Source organism: Narcine bancroftii, chromosome 13, assembly GCF_036971445.1.
Source record: "Narcine bancroftii isolate sNarBan1 chromosome 13, sNarBan1.hap1, whole genome shotgun sequence".
Lineage (NCBI taxonomy): Eukaryota > Metazoa > Chordata > Chondrichthyes > Torpediniformes > Narcinidae > Narcine > Narcine bancroftii.
In genome coordinates this window covers 31,241,025-31,262,938 of record NC_091481.1, presented here as the reverse complement: position 1 = coordinate 31,262,938, position 21,914 = coordinate 31,241,025, and the positions used below count along the sequence as shown (strand labels likewise).

Below are 21,914 nucleotides of genomic sequence, written 5' to 3'. Positions count from 1 at the left end.
AGACCACCAGGTTCAGGAGCCATTGCTACCCCTCCACCATCAGACTCCTGAACAACAAACTCAATCAGAGACTCATTTAAAGACTCTTATTTGGCACATTATTCATTATTGAATATTTTTCTCTATTTGCACAGTCAATTTGTTTACATTTCTTTCTTTATTTACATTTCTCACTTTTGTTTGTGTAAACTGTACTCAAGAAAAATATAAATAATCTACAAGGAGAAGTTCTAACTGGCCCACAGGAAAAGAATCTCAGGGTTGTATGTGATGTAGTGTATGTACTCTGACAATAAATCTGAACTTTGAATTTTAATATAATCAGGGAGTCCCCCGATACCTTGTCATCATTTAATGTAGCACAGAGACACCACTTTTTCAGCTCAACACCCAAATAAGGAGCAGGGAGGGGTGGGGGCGACTTCCACACCTTAAACCTGCTCCGCCATTCAATAATTGATCAAATTGCATTCCTGCCATAATCCTGGTAACCTTTGCATTTGAAATTGAGACATACAACACGGTAACAGGCCCTTTCAGCCTATGAGCATGTGCTTCCCCAATTACACCCAATGAATTTACAGCCCCATACATTTTTGAAGGGTGGGCAGAAACCAAAGCACCTGGAGAAAACGGACACAGACGCGGGTAGAACATGCAAATGCTTTACAGACAGCCCCTGATTTGCACCCAAGTTGCTGGCGCTGTAATCGCTTCTGGAAAAAAAAAATCTTCTGTCTTCAACGAAGAGGAAACATCTGGTCAAGATCCTTCAGGATCTTCTATGTTTCAATCAATTCACCTCCCTCCCTTCTGCCCTCCCATCAATACAAGCCTGGCCTCAAGTCCAATCAAGTTTATTGTCATCTGATTGTACAAGTACAACCCGACAAAACAGCATTCTCCAGTCTCCGCAAACAACCAGACAAACAATACATATGCAGAACAAGTATGTTATCGAGAACAAATAAATATTGTTTATACAAATGTGAGTCTTGGACAGTTAGTGTGAGCAGTTCCTTTGGTCGTTCAGCATTCTCACTGCCCGTAGAAGAGCTGTTCCTCAGCCTAGTGGGGCTGGCTCTGAAACTCCTGTATCTTGTCCTGATGGGAGCAGCTGAAAGATGCTGTGTGTAGGGTGGAAGAGGTCCTCAATGATTTTGCACGCCCTCTACTGACAACAATCCAGGTAGATCACATTGATGGGGGGGGGTTGGAGTGGGGTGGGAGACTCCATTGATCCTCTCTGCCACTCTTATGGTCCCGCGGATTGACCTGCAATCCATTTCTCTGCAACAACCGCACCACACTGTGATGCAGCCAGCCAGGACACTCTCAGTAGAGCTCCTATAGAAGGTTGATGTAACAGAAGATAGCCTTGCCTACTTTAGGCTTCTCAGGAAGTACTGTCAGCGTTGCGCCTTCCTGACAAGTGAGGAGATGTTGAATGTCCACTATCGGTCTCTAGTTAAGTGAACATCAAGGAACTTGGTGCTCTCCACTCTCTACTACAGAGTTGATGATGTGGAGAAGAGGGAGGTCATTCCTGGTCCTGCTGAAGTCCACGACCATCTCCTTCTCCTCGTCCACATTGAGACTCGGGTTGTTACTGGTGCACCATTTCATGAGATTTTCCACCTCTTCTCTACAGTGCGACTCATCACTGCTGCTGTTGAGGCCAATGACTACCGTGTCATCTGAAAGCCTGATGACACTGTTGGAGCTGGATCTGACGATGCAGTTGTGGGTTAGTAGTGTGAACAGGAGCGGCCTGACCACACACCTGGGGTGCCCCAGCGATCAGTGTGATGGGGTTCAAAATTCTGCTATCAATACAGGTAGTGGTCTTTCTGTTAGGAAGTCCAGAATCCAATTACAGAGAGGAGGTGTTCAAGCACCATGCCTGATACTTGAGTAACATGGGTTGTCTAATGGTCAAACAACATGTTGCACTGGGGTTCCCTCGCTGGTGAAATATTAAATAGAGGCACCAATTAGCCATTAAAATGTTTCTAAATGTTCCCAACATATGAAACGAGGAAGAGCAGAAGAATTCTCCTGGTAAAGACCAAAACCAAAACTCATTAGTTTGCTTTTTCAGAGACCTGGCAGTTTTTAAATTGGCTTCTGGGTTTCTTGCAATGACTCTGCTTTTTAAATTTAAATTTAGACACGCAAACATGCTGCACAGTAACAGGCCATTTCGGCCCTCAAACCCATGCCGCCCAACTTACACCCAGTTACATTTCAAATGGTGGGAGGAAACCGGAGCCCCCGAGGAAAACCCACAGAAAATGCAAAATTCAAACCCTGGTCCCAATCGCTGGCACTGGCCGTCAATCGTGCCATGCAATAACAAACTGATCCACAAACTCAGCAGGTCAGGAAACGTCCATGAATCCCTCCACAGATGCTGTCTGGTCTACCGAGTTCCTCCAGCAGTTTATTTTATGCTGCAGATTCAAGCATCTGCAATTGTCTGTGACCCCTCTACTCTTTGAAGGGTGTGAAAGACACTAGCTCCTTTATTATATGTGAATGTACAAAACTTACTTTATGCTTGAATAAACAATATAAATACAACTTGTTCACATTTAATTCTGATTCTCCCTCCAGTGAAATCGTCTGATGGACTGGGAAATTTCTGCAGATTTGACCAAATTTATTCTTTTCATGTCTCCATCTCCAATAGAATTTACTTTTTTTCCCCATTGAATTTTTTTTCCTACCTTCCAGAGTGGCCGTTCACACACGAACGACCAAAACTCAAAATCTCCGTTTCCTTACATGAGTTTACACTGAATACTGGAAGTACACTAAGTAAAGAGCAGGACTTGCAAATACGTGCGATTCGTTAGCCATTGTTGCAGTCTAATCGGAACTGCAGGCAGTTCACAATAACATCTAGGGGTGCGCAGGTAAAATTTCAGAATGGGAATGAGTCACTCACTTCTGTTCTGATCTTTTTAGACAGACTGAAATCCGTAAATTTGGGAATAATTTCCCGGAACGCAGCGGCTATGTAAAATAAAATCTCTTTGTCTTTCTCTCTCTCTCTCTCTCTCACCTCCTCCATTAATCAGTCAACCAATGGTTTGCTCAGTATCTTATCAACATGACACTCTTAGCCTCACACAATCAGAGATATTCCACGTATCCTGATCACCCTTCCCCTACTTTAGAATCAGATTGTTTTTTATTGTTTTCTCTGTTCCACTGTGTAGTCTTTAACCCAAAATGTTAACTCTGTTTCTTTGTTCACAGGTGCTCCCTAATCTGTTCAGTATTTGCTGCATTTTCATGTTTTAGTTGAAAATTTCTCCAGATTGTGATGTTCGCATTTTATTAATGACTTGTCCATTGATTTTGACTAGGGATCGCGCTCCTTTTATATTTACTGCCGAAATGGAGCACTTCATCACAGAAGGTGGCAAAAATGGAGTACGATTCCAGACGTTTGTGGACCTGAGCTGTCAGGCTTATAACATTATCCGTCAACACACTCAGCTCCTGATGAATCTGCTGGAGCTGGTGAGAGAGAATTTATGACATCCTCCAAACTCCTTCTGTGGAAAATAAGGTTGTGGAGTGAGCAGGAATTTGAGTACATTTTTACGACATTGAAAGCCTCTTTTAAGTTTTACAAGCTGCAATAGGAAGGTCTTCGTATTCAGCACGAAGGCAGAAAATGCTGGAAATGCTCAAATGGGTGAGGCCACATCTGTGAGAGGAGAAACAGAGTCAATGTTTCAGGTCAGAGATCTTTTGTCAGATTTGGAAAAGAGGCAATGGAAGCTTGTAAAGCTGCAGGGAAGATTGTGGAGAGGGATGTCATGGATCGGGTACGAAACAATGTTTATTTATTTGTAGCTATGAATTGTCCTGTGTATTGTCTGCATGTGTGTTATGTCTGGTTGTGTGTCTGTGTGTTTTGCACCGAGGACCACCAAAGAACACTTTCGTCTGGTTGTCCTTGAGCAATCAGATGACCATAAACCTGACTTGAAACTTGAAACCTGGTGAACATGGGGAATAAGCTGGATATGTTCTGAGTATAGAGATCACTTTCCCTGCAACTAAACAAATCCTTCTGTCTTTTTCCCAGTCCTGACCAAGGGCCTCCTACCTGAAACATTGACATTTGCTTCTCTTCCCGCAGGTGCAGCCTGACCTGCTGAGTATTTCCAACATGTTCCAATTTTTGATTTAGCTTTTCAGCACCTGCAGCATTCTTTTTCATCATCTGGAACCTTAATCATGGGAACCAGGGAATTCATAGAAGCTGTAAGCTGACTAGAGTTATGCTTGAACACCTCTATTTTGGGAAGCAGTGATGGATGCTTTCCCAATCGTGGAACATTTTGATCCGAATCTTCCAGTAGCAGCTTACCCCCACTGCTTTCATGCTCTTATAAGAGTGTCGGTAACATTTTATAGGTCAACCTTCAAGGGAAACTTTGAACAAATTTACTTACCAGACTTTCCAAGGGAAATCGTTCAGAAAACAAGTCTGTGCTGTGAACCAGACTCATGCTAGATGTGCCACAACGAGCACAAGAATGGAATATTGATTCTCCCGTAGGACTGAACGTGACATGTATGAACTCTACTCAGAATGGGGAAGAGCTTTACGATTTTAGCAGGGTGGAGCTGCATTACTTGTATACAGACCGCAGTCTAGAGTCCTTCCATTACCGGGCATTGAGGGAATGAGACTGAGGGGAAGTCCCACAAACGAGGTTGGGTGTGGGGCAGGGAGAGAAGCAACAAGGTGCCACAGTGGTGGTAATGGTGTAAATAGTATTGAAAGTTGCAATGCACAATGACAGGAATATATGGATATGAAAGTAAGGGTGGGAACAGGTTCTGACCAGGTTTTCCTTTTAATAAAGTTTACTTTTGGTTTTGAAAAAAATGGATCAAAAATGTTTAGTGGAATATGGGTCCAATGCAACCAAATGGCACAAACTTGGTCACCATATGGGTTGAAAGGCCCGTATCTCCTCTGTAGGAGGCCCCGTATCTCTCTTAATTGGATGCAACCTGTTAAGCAGAATAAATGTGTCAACAAACTGCAGTGTTGATAATGACTTCATTGTTACCTTGCTTGGCAGTCAGGATATGAATCAGAGTGCCAACGGAATCAACGCTTAAAGGGATCACTATAGCTTTATATATTTGGAGATGTGTTACTCATGGTTCTGCTGTTTGTTGGGAGTCTGACTCCAAAGCCAGCCAAGCTCCATCTCTGGCCTGGAGTGGAGAGACTTCCTGTGAAGACTGGTAGGAGGTGCTGAGATGTGGGGCTAAGTGGCTACACTCTGGGCTTATTGGTGAGTGCAGCCCATTACTGGGAATTGGTAGCCCTTGCTCCATGTGTGGACACACCAGGATCCTTCACTTTCTCCTGAGATCCCCGGTTGGATGTGTTGATAGCTGCTATCTCTCCATCTCTCCCAGATTGGGTTCTCTGCATTAAATAATCAAAATGGCCAGTGATCATCTTTCCACTTGCTACCAAAGAGAAATGTTCAGATTGGGGAGAGAGCATTAAAATGAAAGATATCTTGCCCTTAGTCTTTGTTTAAGGCGTCGATTCATTTTATATGTTACTTGCCCTGTAAGTATGAGTGTGGCAGCACAGTTAGCACGCCACTGTTACAGCGCCAGCGATCAGGATGGAGGTTCGAATCCCGCACGTTGTCTGCATGGGTTTCCCCTGGGTGTTCCGTTTTCCTCCAAAACATATGTGGGTTAGATTGGGTGTAATGTGCTCGTGGGCCCTGTTGTATGTCTAACTTTGAAATTTAATTTAATACAAGAAAGAGAAGCAGTTCCTTCAAAGATCCCACCACCTTTTCCGATGCCGCTACCTCTGTGCTCTCGTAACTTCCAGAGCTGCATAGCTTACTGCCTTTTCCAGCGGTGAATCCAAGTCACCATCCTCAGCCCCTGCTTCTGAAACCCTGTCTGGTTAATATCCGCATCATGCACCCATCAAATCAGCTGCTGTGAAAAAAATGACTTAACTGTGGAGTCACAATTCTCCAGTTTGTGAATTTCCATATAAGATTTTCTTTTCCTGTGTGCCTTTCTCGCTCTTGTGCTAAACTTATGTTCCCGCTCTTTATTCCTCTTTCTCTACCACATTAATTCACATCCATCATCACTGATTCTCAGTTCTGCTCTCAACCTTTCTCGTCTCATTGGTGATACGCGCAGCTTTGACATCTCCAAGTGTCTACTTTCCCTCCCGTTCACCGTTATCCACCTGAAACAGCAGCAGATCAAATTAAGCAGTGACCAGGGCTTAACTTTGAAATCTGCAGGAAAAGTTATAAATAATGGCAGATGTCACAAGATGTCCCTCTTTAGAAGTTTCAGGCCCATACAGCACAAAGCCATAACAAGAATAATGAACCAAGAGCCAAAGAAACAGACTGCCTGTGACAGAAGATGGTGGCATCACTCCAGCATCCCACAGGTCACTGTGTGGACAAGAGTTGTAGTCTCTCTGTAATTAGATTTCAGATTTACATCTTGTCAGAGAACATACACAACATCACATACCACCCTAAGATTCTTTTTCTGCAGCCAACTTAGAATGACCACTTATTGGTAGTGCAAAAAGAAACTGTATGCAGCGTACACATGCAAACAACTAAAAAAAAAACTGTAAACAGATAATGAATGTAAACAAACTGACTCTTCAATGCAGAAGGAATTTTTTTTAATCCATAAAATGCAAGTGTCCTTAAATGAGTCCCTGATTGAGTTTGTTGTTGAGGAGCCTGATGGTGGAGGGGTAGCAGCTGTTCCTGAACCTGGTGGTGCGAGTCTTGTGGTACCAACACCTCTTTCCTGATGGCAGCAGCGAGAACAGAGCGTGTGCTGGGTGGTGAGGGTCTTTGATAATTGCTGCCACCTCCAACGGCAGCATTCCCTGTAGATGTACTCAAGAGTGGGGAGGGCTTTGCCAGTGATGTCCTGGGCTGAGTCCACAACCTATTGGAGGGCTTTACGCCCAGGGGTATTGGTGTCCCCATACCAGACCTTGATGCGGCCGGTCAGCACACTTTCCACCGTATATCTGAAGAAATTTTCCAGGGTTTCTGGTGTCATACCAAACCTCCGCAAACTCCTGAAAAAGTAGAGGTGCTGACGTGCTTTCCTCACGATGCCAGTAGTGTGTTGAGTCCAGGAAAGATCTTCTGAGATAGTGACTCCCAAGAACTTAATTTTGTTCACCATCTCCACCTCTGATCCCCCAACAATCACTGGATTGTATACGTCTGGCTTTCCTTTCCTGAAGTCAACAATCAGCTCCTTAGCTTTGGTGATATTGGGTACAATGCTGTTGTTGGTGCACCATTCAGCCAGGTTTTCAATCTCCCTCCTGTATAGTGAGTCATCACCTTCTTTTATACACTGGTATCAGCAGATTTGTAGATGGTGTTATTGTCGTACTGAGCCACATTGTTGTGAGTGTAAAGTGAGTGGAACAGGGGGCTAAAAATGTAGCCCTGTGGTGCTCTGACACTGATAGAGATTGTGAAGGAGATGTTCTTGCTAATCCCCACTGATTGGGGTCTAGAGGTGAGGAAATCCATGATCCAATTACACAGTGGGGTGTTGAGTCCCACGTCTTGGAGTTTGCTGATCAGTTTTGAGGGGACGATGGTGTTAAATGCCAAGATGTAGTCGATAAAGAGCATCCTGATGAATGCATCTACACTGTCCAGGTGTTCCAGAACTTTCCAGTGAGATGGCATCCACCATAGACCTGTTGCTATGATAGGTGAACTGGAATGTATTCACGTCACCGCTCAGACAGGAGCTGATATGCTTTAACATCCAGCTTTTCAAAACACTTCATCACTGTTGTTGTCAGAGCTACTGCCTTAATAGTCATTAAGGCAGGTTTACCACACTTCTTGGGCACCTTGTATGATTGAGACCTGTATGAAAGTGGTGGTTACCACACCCTGCTGGAATGAGATATTGAAGATATCTGTGAATATGTTGGTAAGTTGGTCGACAGATTTTTAATACTCGGCCAGGAACTCTGTCCAGGCTGATTGCTTTCCTTGGATGCACTTTCCTGAAGACAACATTGTCCGATATGGACAGGATGGGATCATCAGAGGGAGATATGGGTGGTTCTTCGCTGTTAGTATTATGGCAGAGTCAATTTATGTTTATGGCAGAAAAATTAATGGACATTAACTCACTGACCTACCATTCTTGTCTGTTTTAGATGCTGTCAGCTGGACTTCCTGAGCTGTCTGAGGTCCAGGATCTGAAGTATGTTTACAATAACTTGCGGCCGATGGACTCCGATGTACAAGCCACCTCGTACTTCACCAGGTTGAATGTGGGACTTTTTTCCAATACCCAGCTCGTTCAGTATCTAAATTCAACTCTCATGCTGCTATTGAAATTAATTTCTCTCATGGAACATGTTCAAGAATTAATTGCAGAAATTAACTGCTGTAACTTTAATGCCAATAAATAGAGCAAAATATTAAGTCCAAAGAATGGGACCTTTTCAAAAGATCCCAACAAATTAAGGGGATTTTGAGGAGATATTTAAATTTATTTACTATTACTATGTATGAAAAGCTGCTTAAACATAGGGCTGATGGGCCAAATGGCATCCTTCCCTGCAATATTCTTCATTTTGTATAAAGCAGACTAACTCAGCAAGACTGATTTGTTGGGATTCAAATGCAATCAATGACTGTTCAGCAGTATGTTTAAAAATTAGAGCTCTCTGTATTAGAACAAACATTGAAAATGAACTGACAACTCAAGGCTAAATGTTGCATTTCCATCACTGCATAAATTATGATCAATACATTTTAATGTCATGGGCAACCAGGTATTTGCAGTCAGGCTGATGAGCCATTTGGAACCCCTTCTGAACCTGAAGTGTCCTTCCCCACACACTCAGACCTGCCATTAATAAAGAACTCCGTCATCTCCAGTAGAACAGGCATCTTCTTCCTGTTCAACATCCAGTTTGAATTGATCGCAAGTGTATGAATCGTTTACCAGTGAGTGCTTAATAAGTGGTGTTATCCTGCACTGTGGCTAATTGAGATCCCCAGCTTAACTGCAGCCTTTACAATGATTGATGCAAGGCCACGTTTAACTAAAAGCCTCCCCTCAGGATAGAAGTCAATCCAAAAGTTTAATATTTGTTGGCCATTGGCATAGCTGAACAGAATATATAAAATTCATCTGAAGCGAAAATACATATGATTGGAAGTAAATCCCAGGATCAGCATTGAGGGAAATGTTCTTTCTGTAGGCATTGCAAGTACTGGTATTTATAACTATGAACTTTCTTCCACACTGACCAGCAACATTGTTTTTTTTTCCACCTACAGCCTAATAAAAGAAAGCCTAAAATGTTTACCAGTGAAAATTAACTTTTTTGCCCACAATCTGGCACAGAAGAAATTTGCAAATGTACACGTCCCACCAAGTCTTTCCTTTGCACCAGAAATATACACATTAGAGACAGATGGTCGAATAATGTCTGTGTTGGTGTGTGATTTTGAGAAGAAAATGGCCCCTCAGAAGGAGTATGTAAGTAATGTGGCAAGTCAAACTGACATGCAATAATTAAGCTTGACTTAAATAAATCTGGAATCTTAGATGCTTCCTTGAGAATACTTGGCAATTTGAGATTTTAAAATATAAATTGCCACCCTCGAGGTCGCTCGTATTTTAATAAATAAGATAGATTTGCAGAGATTTGTAAAATGCTGGAAATACAAGCAGATCAGGCAGCATCGAAGAAGAGAGAAATAGAGGGTGGCATGACGTTTTACAGTGCCGATGATTGGGACCGGACCGGGGTCGAATCCCTTGCTGTCTGTAAGGAGTTTGTACGTTCTCCCCATGTCTGCGTGGGTTTTCTCCGGGGGCTCCGGTTTCCTCCCACTGTTTGAAACGTACCGGGGTGTAGGTTAATAGGGTGTAAATTTGGCGGCACAGACTTGTGGGCTGAAATGTTACCATGCTGTATGTCTAAATTTAAGAATTTAATTTAAAATTTCACGTTGATGACCTTTCATCAGGTCATTGGCCTCGTGATAACACTGTTTCTATCCCCGAGATGATGCCTGACCTGTTGAATATTTCTAGAGTTAACTGTTTTTGCATCAGACTTCCAGTATCTGTAGGTTTTTGCTGTTGGATTTAAAAGGTACCATTTTCAAGGTTTCCGCTGCAGAGCAACACTCAATGGCGGGGGGTGGGGTGGGGGGGGGGCGTTCAGGCTGCAGAAAGCCTGCACCTGATCCAAAGCAGCTCCTGGTTTTCTCACAGAGGAAATTGATACCTAGAGGAGAGTTTGAGCAAGTGTACCGTAGCTCTTGTTTCCCAAGGCGAAATGCACTAAAATGATCAAGAGTGCCAATCAAACCCAGAGTCTCGTCTGTCTGTATAGTTCACTGCCCCTTATAAGCTTGAACCAAAACGTGTGGAATTGCAAACCTGATACTGTCCTTAAATTCCCCCAGAAGTGAAGATTCATCCCCAAGATATTGTGACTAGCAACTCAAGACGAAAGATTGAAGGATTCCATAAGATGTTTCCGACATTTTTTTAAACAAATTGATTTATTAGTTGTAAAAATATCAAAGATGAAGGAAAAAAACCTGTTTGGCCAAAATTTCAATTGGCCGATTTTCAATTGGCTATCAAAGCCTTTGCTCTCTTTACATTCGTCCCGAGTTCTTTGCAATGTCATTAGGGATAAACAATAATGATTGATATGGCAATATTATAACCTCACACCGCTGAAGTAGTGACTTGAGCATTCTGATACATTTACCTTATGGTAAGCCCAGTGACGTTAATAGGGTTGGTGTCACCCAGTGTAGCAACTCATGGCATTGCAACACCCCCCCCATGATTTTTCTCCTTCTTTTCTGTTATTTACTACTTCATTCACAAAAAAGTTATTAATATAGATTCACAAATACTAATTACCACAATATTGTAGCTAAAACCCCAGAAAACTTGACAAAAGCAGCGATTATAAAAACACCAGCAGCAACAAAAACAACAGCGCATGCTGGTAGTGCTTGCAGACGAAACCACAAGATTCAAAGCATCATTATAATTGGGTACTAATGACAGCTTATTAGAAGGTTCAAAAAGTAAATTGGTATAGAGTTTTAGCCTGTAGGTATATTGATGAAATATACAGCAGATGCAAAATCGCTGGCTCTCCACTCAGCTCTGGGTCACTCCATACATGCAGCTGCTCTTCATCGACTACAGATCAGCCTTCAACACCATTACTCCCTCACTGCTGGTCAAGAAGCTACAAACTCTGGGCCTCTGTACCCCATTCTGCAACTGGATCCTCAACCTTGTCATTGGAAGACCACAGTCAGTATGAAATGGAGACAATGTCTCCTCCTCACTGATTATCAACACAGGTGAACCCCACCACAGCCCACTGCTCTACTAATAATACACCCATGACTGTGTGGCCAGGCACACTTCCAATGCTATCTATATATTTCCCAATGATAACACAGTTGTCGGCAGAATCATGATTTCAATGAGGAAGCGTACAGGAGGGAGATCAGCTTGTTGGGTGGGGCCACACTAATAACCTTGTGCTCAATCAAGGAGATGATTGTGGACTTCAGGAGGAAGTGAGGAGAAATGACCCCAACCTCATTGAGGGCTCAGTAGTGGAGAGGGTCAAGAACTTCAAATTCCTGGGTGTCAACATCTCCGGGGATCTGTCCTGGAGCCTCCATGTCGATGCAATCACAAAGAAGGCTCGCCAGCAGCTATGCTTTGTGAGGTGTTTGAGGAAATTCAGTACATCACCAAAGACTCTTGAACCCATCTTCAGGGTAGAGTGGAGAGCATTCTGGCTAGTTGCATCACTGCCTGGTATGGAGGCGCCAAATCTCAGGACAAGGAAAATTTCCAGAGGGTTGTTAACTTGGCTTGCAACATCACAGGCACCAGACTTCACTCCATTGAGGACAATCTACATGAGGTGGTGTCATAAAAAAGCAGCCTCTATCCTCAGAGACCCCCACCACCCAGATCAGGCCCTCTTCACTCTGCTACCATCAGGAAAAAGATACAGGAGCTGAAAGACAAGCACTCAGTGGCAGAAGGACAGCTTCTTCCCCGCTGCCATCAGATTCCTGAATAATCAATGAACCAAAGACACTGCCTCGCTTTTCATCCACTAATTTAAAAAAAAAATTATTTATAGTCATGTTGTAAGATGGTTATAATATGGCGCTGCCACAAAACACCGAATCTCGTGACTTGTTCATGACAATAAATTTTGATTCGATCCTGATGCATGTAAGTTGGGCTTATGAGAAAATATTGTTGTTATATCACTAACTACAGAGTTATTTTTGTAAAAAAAATAATACATTTCTGCTGAAACACTGCACAACAATTTTATAGACAGTCATTTTGGTGTCACCCGCTCTGATGGTGTCACCTGGTGCGGTCCGCACCCCCTCGACTGATGCCAATAGCAAACCTTAAAGCTTTCTGATTTGGCTCCCCATTTGATCTAGCTAATTAATGAGCTGCAGGTGAGCTGTTGTACGCTCCAGTGCAGTGTCCTTACAAATATGATTTCCCATTGTTATATCTGCAAGTTCTGGAAATGCAGTTCTTTTGCAAAGAGACTTCAGTCAGCAAAAGCTGGAATTGCTGATAACGATGTGGTAGATGCAGAGGCCTGGAAAGTGGTATTTTATCAACCTTTAAATAGCTTGAGAGTGCTGCTTGTCAAATGCTACAAGCCCAGTAATGAGCATCTTGTGTCGAGGTCCTGGAATATGTGGTGCAAAGCTCCTGCTGCACAATTATTTGGCTTGAAATCTTTCAGGATTAATCTATTTGATTTTCCTGAAATTCCAGACATTCATGCCTCCAATCTCATTTCAGTTTTACAAATTACAAGTGGAACGGGAAGGACAGAGCGGGGTGACCTTCCTTGAAAGAAGTTACACCCAGTTTGCTGAACTCAACAAACAGCTTCACTGCTACTTTTCTGCATTAGAATTGCCAAGGTAAGAAAGGATTCATAATTCAACACCTCTTCAGCTGCTGCCTTGTTAAATATATTGTTCAATGGATTGGCCTACTGACACAGGAACTGCCCTTCACTCAGACTCCCACCCTTGCCCCACTGCCTCATCCCATAGGCTCATCCTGACGGTGACAGCGCCCCTCACATCATTTCTGCCATGGGGGTGGTGGGTGCCCCTCAAGCTTTTGAATGGAATCATGGACAAAGAAAGGCCTACTGTGCCCATGTTGACCAAAACTGGACTTTGTGTTAATATCACTTCTCAACTCTAGATCCTATTGCTTGTGTCTCTTCAGTTGCTCTTTGAGGTAACGTTCACGTGCAGCGTTTGTCTTTGCCTTCTCCATCCTTTCGGGCATTGAGTTCCAGACTCTCACCTCTTACAGAGAGAAATATTTTTTTACTCAACTCCCTTCTAATCTTTCCTCCAATAACTTAAACCTATACCCTTAATTATTATCAAAATTTGTAGATTAATTATCTCTGCTCTTTTGTTAATATGACCCCATAGTTATTATTATTAGTAACTTGGCCAGCAACCCTCATAGGGTGGGGTTTGACTCTTAGTTTAGGAATATATAGTTGTTTTTTTTTCTCTTTTCCTTTATCCATTTAATAACATGGGATCATATGTACTTTGTCATTTAATACTTGTAACTTCATATTAATTTATTATTATTGCCATATGTACCTATGTATTTTCCATATGTTAAAACCAATAAAAAGATTGAAAAAGAAGCTTAAATTATTTCCTGCCCCCAGTTACTGACCTCTCAACTGAGAGAAAGAGGTCCTTTCCATTTCTCTCTCTCTGCTTCTTATAAAAAGAACTGGTCACTGTCTCCAATGTTTCAAACCAAGAACAAACATTAGCAAAGTGACAAGACCAGGAATATGCCCACATCTGTGGTCAAAGTTTAAAAGTTCAAAGATCAGATTTATTGTCAGAGTACATGCATGGCATCACGTATAACCCTGAGATTCTTTTACTGCAGGGCGAGGCAGAATTACTACTCATTGGTCGTGCAAAAATAAAACTTTACTCAAGTAGATATGTCCACATATAAACAAATAAAGAAATGTAAGCAAACTGACTGTGCAATGCAGTGAGAAAAAAATCAATGAAGTGCACAAGTAAGAGTCCTTAAATGAATCCCTGATTGAGTTCGTCATTGAGGAGTCTGATGGTGGAGGGGGAGCAGCTGTTCCTGAACCTGGTGGGGCGAGTCTTGTGGCACCTAGACCTCTTTCCTGATGATAGCAGGGAGAACAGAGCATGTGCTGTTTGGTGTGGATTTTTGCTGCTCTCCAACGCCAGCATTCCCTGTAGATGTCCTCGACAGCAGGGAGAGTTTTGCATATGATGTCCTGATACTGTTCTTAAATTCCCCCAGAAGTGAAGATTCATCCCCAAGATATTGTGACTAGCAACTCAAGAAGATTGAAGGATTCCATAAGATGTTTCCGACATTTTTTTTAACAAATTGATTTATTAGTTGTAAAAATATCAAAGATGAAGGAAAAAAACCTGTTTGGCCAAGAGTGAAGATCAATCCAATTGGCTATCAAAGCCTTTGCTCTCTTTACATTCATCCCGAGTTCTTTGCAATATCATTAGGGATAAACAATGATGATTGTTACGGCAATATTATAACCTCACACCGCTGAAGAAATTACTTGAGCATTCTGATACATAAAAAGAGCCATTTACCTTATGGTAAGCCCAGTGGCGTTAATAGGGTTGGTGTCACCCAGTGTAGCAACTCATGGCATTGAAACACCCCCTCCCCATGATTTTTCTCCTTCTTTTCTGTTGTTTATTACTTCATTCACATGTATGATGTCCTGAGCTGCGTCTATTGCCTTCTGCAAAGCTTTCCGCTCAGGTTCCCATACCTGACTGTGATGCAGGCGGCCACCACACTGTGGGATAGGATTGGGATTTGACCCCTGAAGATCAGAGAAAATGCCATGAACTTGGAAGTGGTGTGGAGAGACCTTCATTGAAAAGTTCCTGAAAGGGCTTCAGGATCATCAACCCTCTGATCCCACTGTGTACTTGTGTGTACAGCTCTAGTAGATGTCCCCTCAACTGCCCAAAGGTAGACTTTTCAAGGTTGCAAGGGTCAGCCACTAGAGTCAAAGATGAGTAAATGCTAAAACCTACATTCTGAGCTCTAAATTTCACTGGTAGTTTCTTTGTCTGATAAAAACAAGGATAGAAACAAAACAATGAGGAGTCGGTCATCTTGCATTTTAAACCTTGCTTGCCATTTATCAAGATCAGGATTGAATTTCCACTTCAGCTCAATCTTCCTGCACTGTCTCCCTTATCCCTTAATTCCCTTAGTATTCTGAAAACCATCAATCTCTGTTTTGAGAGATTGATAGGGTGGAGAATTCCCAGGATTCAATGACTGAACTTTCTCATTTCAATCGTAAATGGCCTATCCCTTAATTCAGAGACTTCAACCATTGGTTCTATTCTCCTCATCCATTATTCCGCCTGCCATTCCCTCCAAGAATTTTCATGAACTCTCACTTGTTAAAATTCACGTCTATTTGATTTCTCCTTGTATGGTAAGCCTGGCAATTCCAGTAATCAATCTTCACTGTGCTCCATTTAGACAAGTATGTCTTTTAAATTGCACTATTCCAGGTGCAATCTCACCAAGACCATATGGAACTGCAGTGAATATGTGATGAAACTTATTTTCCATTCCACCCCTCCCCCTCCCTCCACCACCACTCCACTCACGCCACCCCCCACCACCCCCCCCCCCCCCCACCCACCTTTCTACCACCACCTACCTTCCTTTCCATAACTTTTTTCTGGATCAGGTTTGATTTTCTCTTTTAGAAATCAACTTTTGCCACTTGAATACAGTACCTAATATCCTGAATATGCGTGAGATTATCTGATCTCAGAAGCTAAGCAGGCACAGGACTGGTTAGTACTTGGAGGGGAGACCGCCAAGGAATGCCAGATCCTGTAGGTTTCCATGAGGGGCGCTGGACAAAGTGGCGACTCTTTGTCTGCCTTACAGTTGACAGAAGTTCAAGAATTTTGTGTATGTAACATTGTAAAAGTAGTATTATGTAACAATAATGGAACCTTTACTATGTGGTTTTCTAACATTTGTGTTTTTCAATGGTTGGTTCATTCCATTAGATTTTATATGTTCAGTAATAGAAACGGCATTTAAGGCTGTCTGGGCACTCTCCCGCTGGATGGCATTAACCTTGACCTCCAGTTTTTGCCAGCCTTCCCTCCCTTTACTTTGTTTTCCTTCCTCCAGCTCTCCACCCCCTCACCTCTCCATTCGCAGAACTATCCCTTCTCCCCTTCCTTGCTAGTGAGCCCTCCCTCCCTTTATCCACCTATTTCCATCTGCCTTTGGGACTGTGCTCCTCCCCCTGTCCTTCCCCCCACCCCTTTCTATTTTGTTCGGACATTTTTCTATACCTTGATGAAGCGCTCAAGCCTGAAACGTTGGTTATGTGTCTCTACTACATAAAGTACACTATAATGTATATAAAAATAATAGTTCATGAAAAGTAAGACAGCGACTTTGGTTCATTGATCATTCAGGAATCTGATGGCAGTGGGGAACAAGCTCTCCCTGTGCCGCTGAGAGCTCGTCTTTGGGCTCCCGATGGTAGCAGAGTAAAGAGGACATGGCCTGGGTTGTGGGGGTCTCTTTGAGGATAGAGGCTGCTTTTGTAAGACACCGCCTCATGTAGATGTCCTTGATGGAGTGAAGTCTGGTGCCTGTGATGTCGCAGGCCGAGTTAACAGCCCTCTGGATATTTTTCTGGTCCTGAGACTTGGCGCCTCTGTACCAGGCAGTGATGGGACCAGCCAGAATACTCTCCACAGTAACTTGTAGAAGTCTTCAAGGGTCTTAGGTGTCAATCTGAATCTCCTCAAATGCCTCACAAAGTCTAGCCGCTGGCGAGCCTTCTTCACGATTGTATCAACATGGAGGTTCCAGGGCAGATCCTTGGAGATTATTAGCATAGAGATTCTCGGATAACAGAAAGAAACTGTCCTGCAATCTGTGGGTGAGAGTTTTCAAACCTGTGTATTCTCTACCTGATGGGAAGGAGCAGGAAGAAGAAGATATATTTGAATATGCTTTCCCAAGGCAACAGGAGGTGAAGGTAGAATCGATGGAGGGGAGGCTGGCCTCCATGATGATTTGAGTTGTGTTCACCACTCCTCTATGAGACATTCAATGAGTCAAAATGGCCCCTTCTTCATTATAAGGAAGTATAAGACGTAAGAGTAGAATAGGCCATTCAACCCATCGAGTCTGCCCCACCCATCAAATCATGGCTGGTGTATTTATCCTATCAAGCCCATGCTCCTGCCTTCTCCCCAAAACCTTTCACCCCCTTACTAATCAAGGACCTATCAACCTCAGCTTTAAATAGACCCAATGACTTGGCCTCCACTGCTATGGTGACAGTGGTCCTAGACTCTTCCACTGCTGGAAGCATCTTCTGTCCAGCCCTTTCAATCTTCAGAATATTTCATTGAGATTCACCCCATGTCCTTCTAAACTCCAATGAGTTTAGAAACATACCCCATATGTTAACCCTCTCATCCCTGGGATCATTCTTGAAAACAACCTCTGGACCCTCCAACGCCAGCATATCTTTCCTTGGATGTGGGCCCACAACTGCTTACAATACTCCAAATATAGATGACCAATGCCTTGTAAAGCCCCTGCATTAGATCTTTGCCTTGATATTCACGTCCTCACAAAATGAATGTTAACATTGCATTTGCCTTCCTGATTACTGACTCAACCTGCTAGTTAACTTTTATGGAATCCTGCACTAAGACCCCCTGAGACCCTTTGGACCTCTCCTCTCTGAATTTTCTCCCCATTTAGAATATAATCTACTTCTTTATTCCTTCCCTCAAAGTGCACGACCATACACTTCCCTGCGCTACGTTCCACCTGCCACTTCTTTACCCCTTCTTCCAACCTGTCCAAGTCCCTCTGCAGACTCCCTGCTTCCTCAATACTACCCACCCCTCCACCTATCTGCAAACTTGGCCACAAAGCCATCGAATCCACCTTCTAAATCATTTACATGTATGGAAATAGTCCAAATAATAGGACTATTAGGGACGGCATGGTTGGGGTAGCAGTTAGTGCAACGCTTTTTACAGTGCCGGCAGTTGGGACCAGAGCAGGGTTTGAATCCTACCCTGACTGTAAGGAACTCATATGTTCTCCCCATGTCTACGTAGGTTTTCTCCAGGGGCTCTGGTTTCCTCCCACCCTTCAAAAGCATAGCGAGGTGTAGGTTAATGGGTGTAAATTGGGCGACACTGACTCATAGGGCCAAATTGTTACAGGGCTGTCTGTTTAAATTTAAAAAAAAACTTACTCTACACTGAAGAAACTTTTCTCATTCTCTGGCTCTGTTCATTTTGCACCTTTGTTTTCTGCACTCCTCCGAAGATTATCCTTTGGCCCAAGTGTCTGCATGGAAAACAATGCAAAATTAAATTAAATTTCTTTTGCATGCACTGTATCCCTCCATTCAATGCATTTTTAGGTGACTATCTAAAAGCCTCTTCAATGCTGCTGTTACAGGTGCATTGGCCACTACTCCAGCAGCATCCTCTGGACACCTATAACTTCTGTGTGTCTCTTTTAAATGCACGTCCTCTTCCTTCTCAACTTTACTCCCACACAGGGGAGATCAAAGGGATAACTTCACCCAGACCCTAAAATGGAAGGGGCTGTTCACATTCAGAAACCAGCTGAAAAGCTTCTCTGCAGGATAATAGTGGGTTTAATGTTATAGAAATAACTACTGAATGCTGTTACCATGGCAACCTTGGTAATCCAATACCTAAGCCAGAGAAGTTTACAGTACTCTTGGGGACTGTTGACTTATCAGACAGCTTGTTCCATAAACTGGGCGTTGATAGGTACGCCCATTATTTAAACTTGGCTTTATTCCCAGATAATGCAGTCAGCTAATGTTTGGGCTGAAACTGAATGACAAGACTGTGAGTCTCACCAGTGATCCGAGATTCAGCCCCCATTCAAAGGTCAAACACAGAGACAAACGATAAACTAAAATCACTTTCTCCATTAATGCTAACAACACAGACGCTGTATTTAAATGGAGCGGTAGAGCAGGGAGTGCAAGTGCTGGAGAAACTAAGCAGATCACCCAGCATCCATAGGAAATAAAGGGTCACCAACATTGAGGGCCTGAACCCTTTGTCAGAGTCACGAATTACATCCCTGGCGAAAGGCTCAGGTCTGTAACATCGGTTGCCTTTTTATCTCTGATGGATGCCACATGGCCTGCTAAGTTTCTCCAGCACTTTTGTGCATTGCACTTATCCCCAGCATCAACAGATTTACTTGTTTAACTGGTAGAGCGTGAAGTATTGTTTGTCCCTCTTAATTAAAAGTCACAATCAAAAATTATCCAATGTCTCAACCTATTACACAAAATTCTCACTTCACTGTATTAATTATACAGGTTAGTTCAAGCAATCTCTAAATTGATGGACCTGACAGCCCATTTATTTGGCCCTGGCTTTATTTTTGATTGCCGCTGTGAACAAGTCATTGATTAACCTTGAACTTATTGCGTTTTAGTATAAGTATGTGGGAGTATAATTGCTCATGTGCAATTAAGTCATCGCCTAATGGGGAGGTTTTAGTGCAGGTTTTCAGCCATTCAATCCCTTTTATAATCTATAATTAGCCGACAGATCACTAAACACTAACTTAAAAAGTTGCTCATCGAGTTGATCTCAGTCTTGCAGCAAAATATCAAAGTTTACTGATTCAGACCTCAGAATCGAATTGGGCATATTTGTAGGTTGGGGTTTCAATCTGTCGTGTGGGAAAGTAAAAATTCGGTGGGTTCAAAGATTAGTGGGTCTGGACACAGACTGAATGCAGAAATAATCTTTATGGAAACACATAAAGAGATCACAACAGGAATAACACATGCAAGTAATCTCAATCACACAGCACAGTGCAACCAGTCGCGTTGTACTTTACCGATACCAGCACGGGTATACACCGCTGTACAAAACTAGAGCATTCCTATAAAACTTTTCGTAATCCAAAATGACGCAAAATGAAGACCCATTCACTACTACTGGAGGCTATTTTTGCAAAAGCGACAACATATTAAAAACCCATTCAAATCCTTTCGTAAAAGCCATCATGGATTTCTTTGTAAAAGCGAATTTTCGTAATTTGACATTTGTAAAGTGGGGTATACCTGTAACTGCTTACACTCTTACAAGCACAGTACAACCCAGTCTCACATCGGACTTAATGTGACCAAAAGAAGCAACTGTTTACACAGACTCGTCATAACCAAGGATGACAATTTGCTACCCGCCATTCCTTGTCTATCATGGACACAGCTCAGATGCTATCTACAACAGTAGGTAACACACCTTGCCAATGACCCCTTCAGCATTGTCCACAGCAGGGTTCATCTCAGGGCCAAAGAGCAAAAACTACTGCACTTGATGTCTTGGGTAAACTTATACCTCTCATTTTGTTCGTTTTAGATTGGTCACAGTGTTTGAGCTACCGAAAGAAAATAGACACACACACACTGAGAGCAGTTCAGTTTATACAAGGCTTTATTACTAAATCTAAAGCTGAATTCACACTACAATATGCAAGCCCTTCACAATTATACTTATCAACACCTGGACTGGTCCCAACTGCCGAAGCGAGGCAATGACTGCACACTTGTAGTAGGTTGTCGGGGTGCTGGTACGGTAGCAGCTTCTCTACCTCCCTCGACTGGGATGTTAGCTGGACTCTTGAAGTTCTTCTTCTTGCTGAGAGATGTTGCCACCTCTTGGAGAGTCTCAATCTTCAGCAGTGGGACCATGGCTTATATTACCCAAAAGTTGTTTACTTCAGATCTTATCTCTTTGAACAAATGATTTAATTATCTTCAAGGTCTCCTGACGGTCTGCGACCAACAAAAGAAAACTGCATCTCTGGGCCTCATGGTGGAAGTTGGATAATGTCTACTGATTCATATGCATCCCTGGGCCCCATAGTGTAAATTAGATAATGTCTTCTGATTCAGCTGCATCCTGGGCCCCATGGTGAAATTTAGGTGTGTCTACTAAATATGCATCCTGGGCCTCATGGTGTAAATTAGATTATGTCTGCTGATTCTAAAAAAACAAGCAGGTTCTCAGCCTTGCTGAGAAGTAAAAAACACAGTTTAAATCTTCCATTACACTTGGCGGACTTTATAGTACGGTAGGCTGGAGGGTCCAGCCCAGGTAATCACAAAGTCATTAAAAGGGCCAATGGTCAGGTGTGAACCAAAGGGTAGGAAGAGTCCAATCTTGATTGGCAGATGATGTGAATTCTGACTAGGTTCCAGGCAGAGAGGTCATGTGATTCTTCGCAATCCATACTCCCACCAGGTTCCAGACAGAGGTAACCCTCCACAATCCACATTACACAAGCCTAACCCAATAACAACTGTCTGTTTCCATCCAAGCTGTCCCAAAACAGAAAACCATACCTCCTAATTGTGGCAGAAACATTATTTTAAATTTAGAATTAACTGCAGTCTCACCTTCTAATAAGGTCTGGGGATTATCCATGAAACGATATGATAAAATTGGCATCACCAACTCAGTGTCTGGCATGAAGAACAGCTGGACGATCACCAGGATTTGTGGAGTTGTAGTGATTCAAGACACTTCCAGCTCTTCCTTGCATGATCTGTCACACTTCCATTCATTATTTTAAGGAAAATTGTTTCCTAACAT

At 42.8% G+C, this 21,914-nt stretch overlaps 1 protein-coding gene across 4 annotated transcripts in view; it reads left to right on the top strand.

The window, feature by feature from the left end:
- LOC138747868 (phosphatidylinositol 3-kinase C2 domain-containing subunit gamma-like) overlaps positions 1 to 21,914 on the top strand; it is a 179,118-nt gene that overhangs the window by 122,461 nt on the left and 34,743 nt on the right. For 3 of the 4 annotated variants that reach the window (XM_069907455.1, XM_069907456.1, XM_069907457.1), the window contains exons 25-28: positions 3,375 to 3,531; positions 8,258 to 8,367; positions 9,393 to 9,594; positions 12,958 to 13,082. In XM_069907455.1, the coding sequence (XP_069763556.1) occupies positions 3,375 to 3,531; positions 8,258 to 8,367; positions 9,393 to 9,594; positions 12,958 to 13,082 (594 nt within the window). Of the gene's footprint in view, positions 1 to 3,374; positions 3,532 to 8,257; positions 8,375 to 9,392; positions 9,595 to 12,957; positions 13,083 to 21,914 lie in introns of those variants that run through there. The other variant, XM_069907458.1, reaches the window with a different exon arrangement.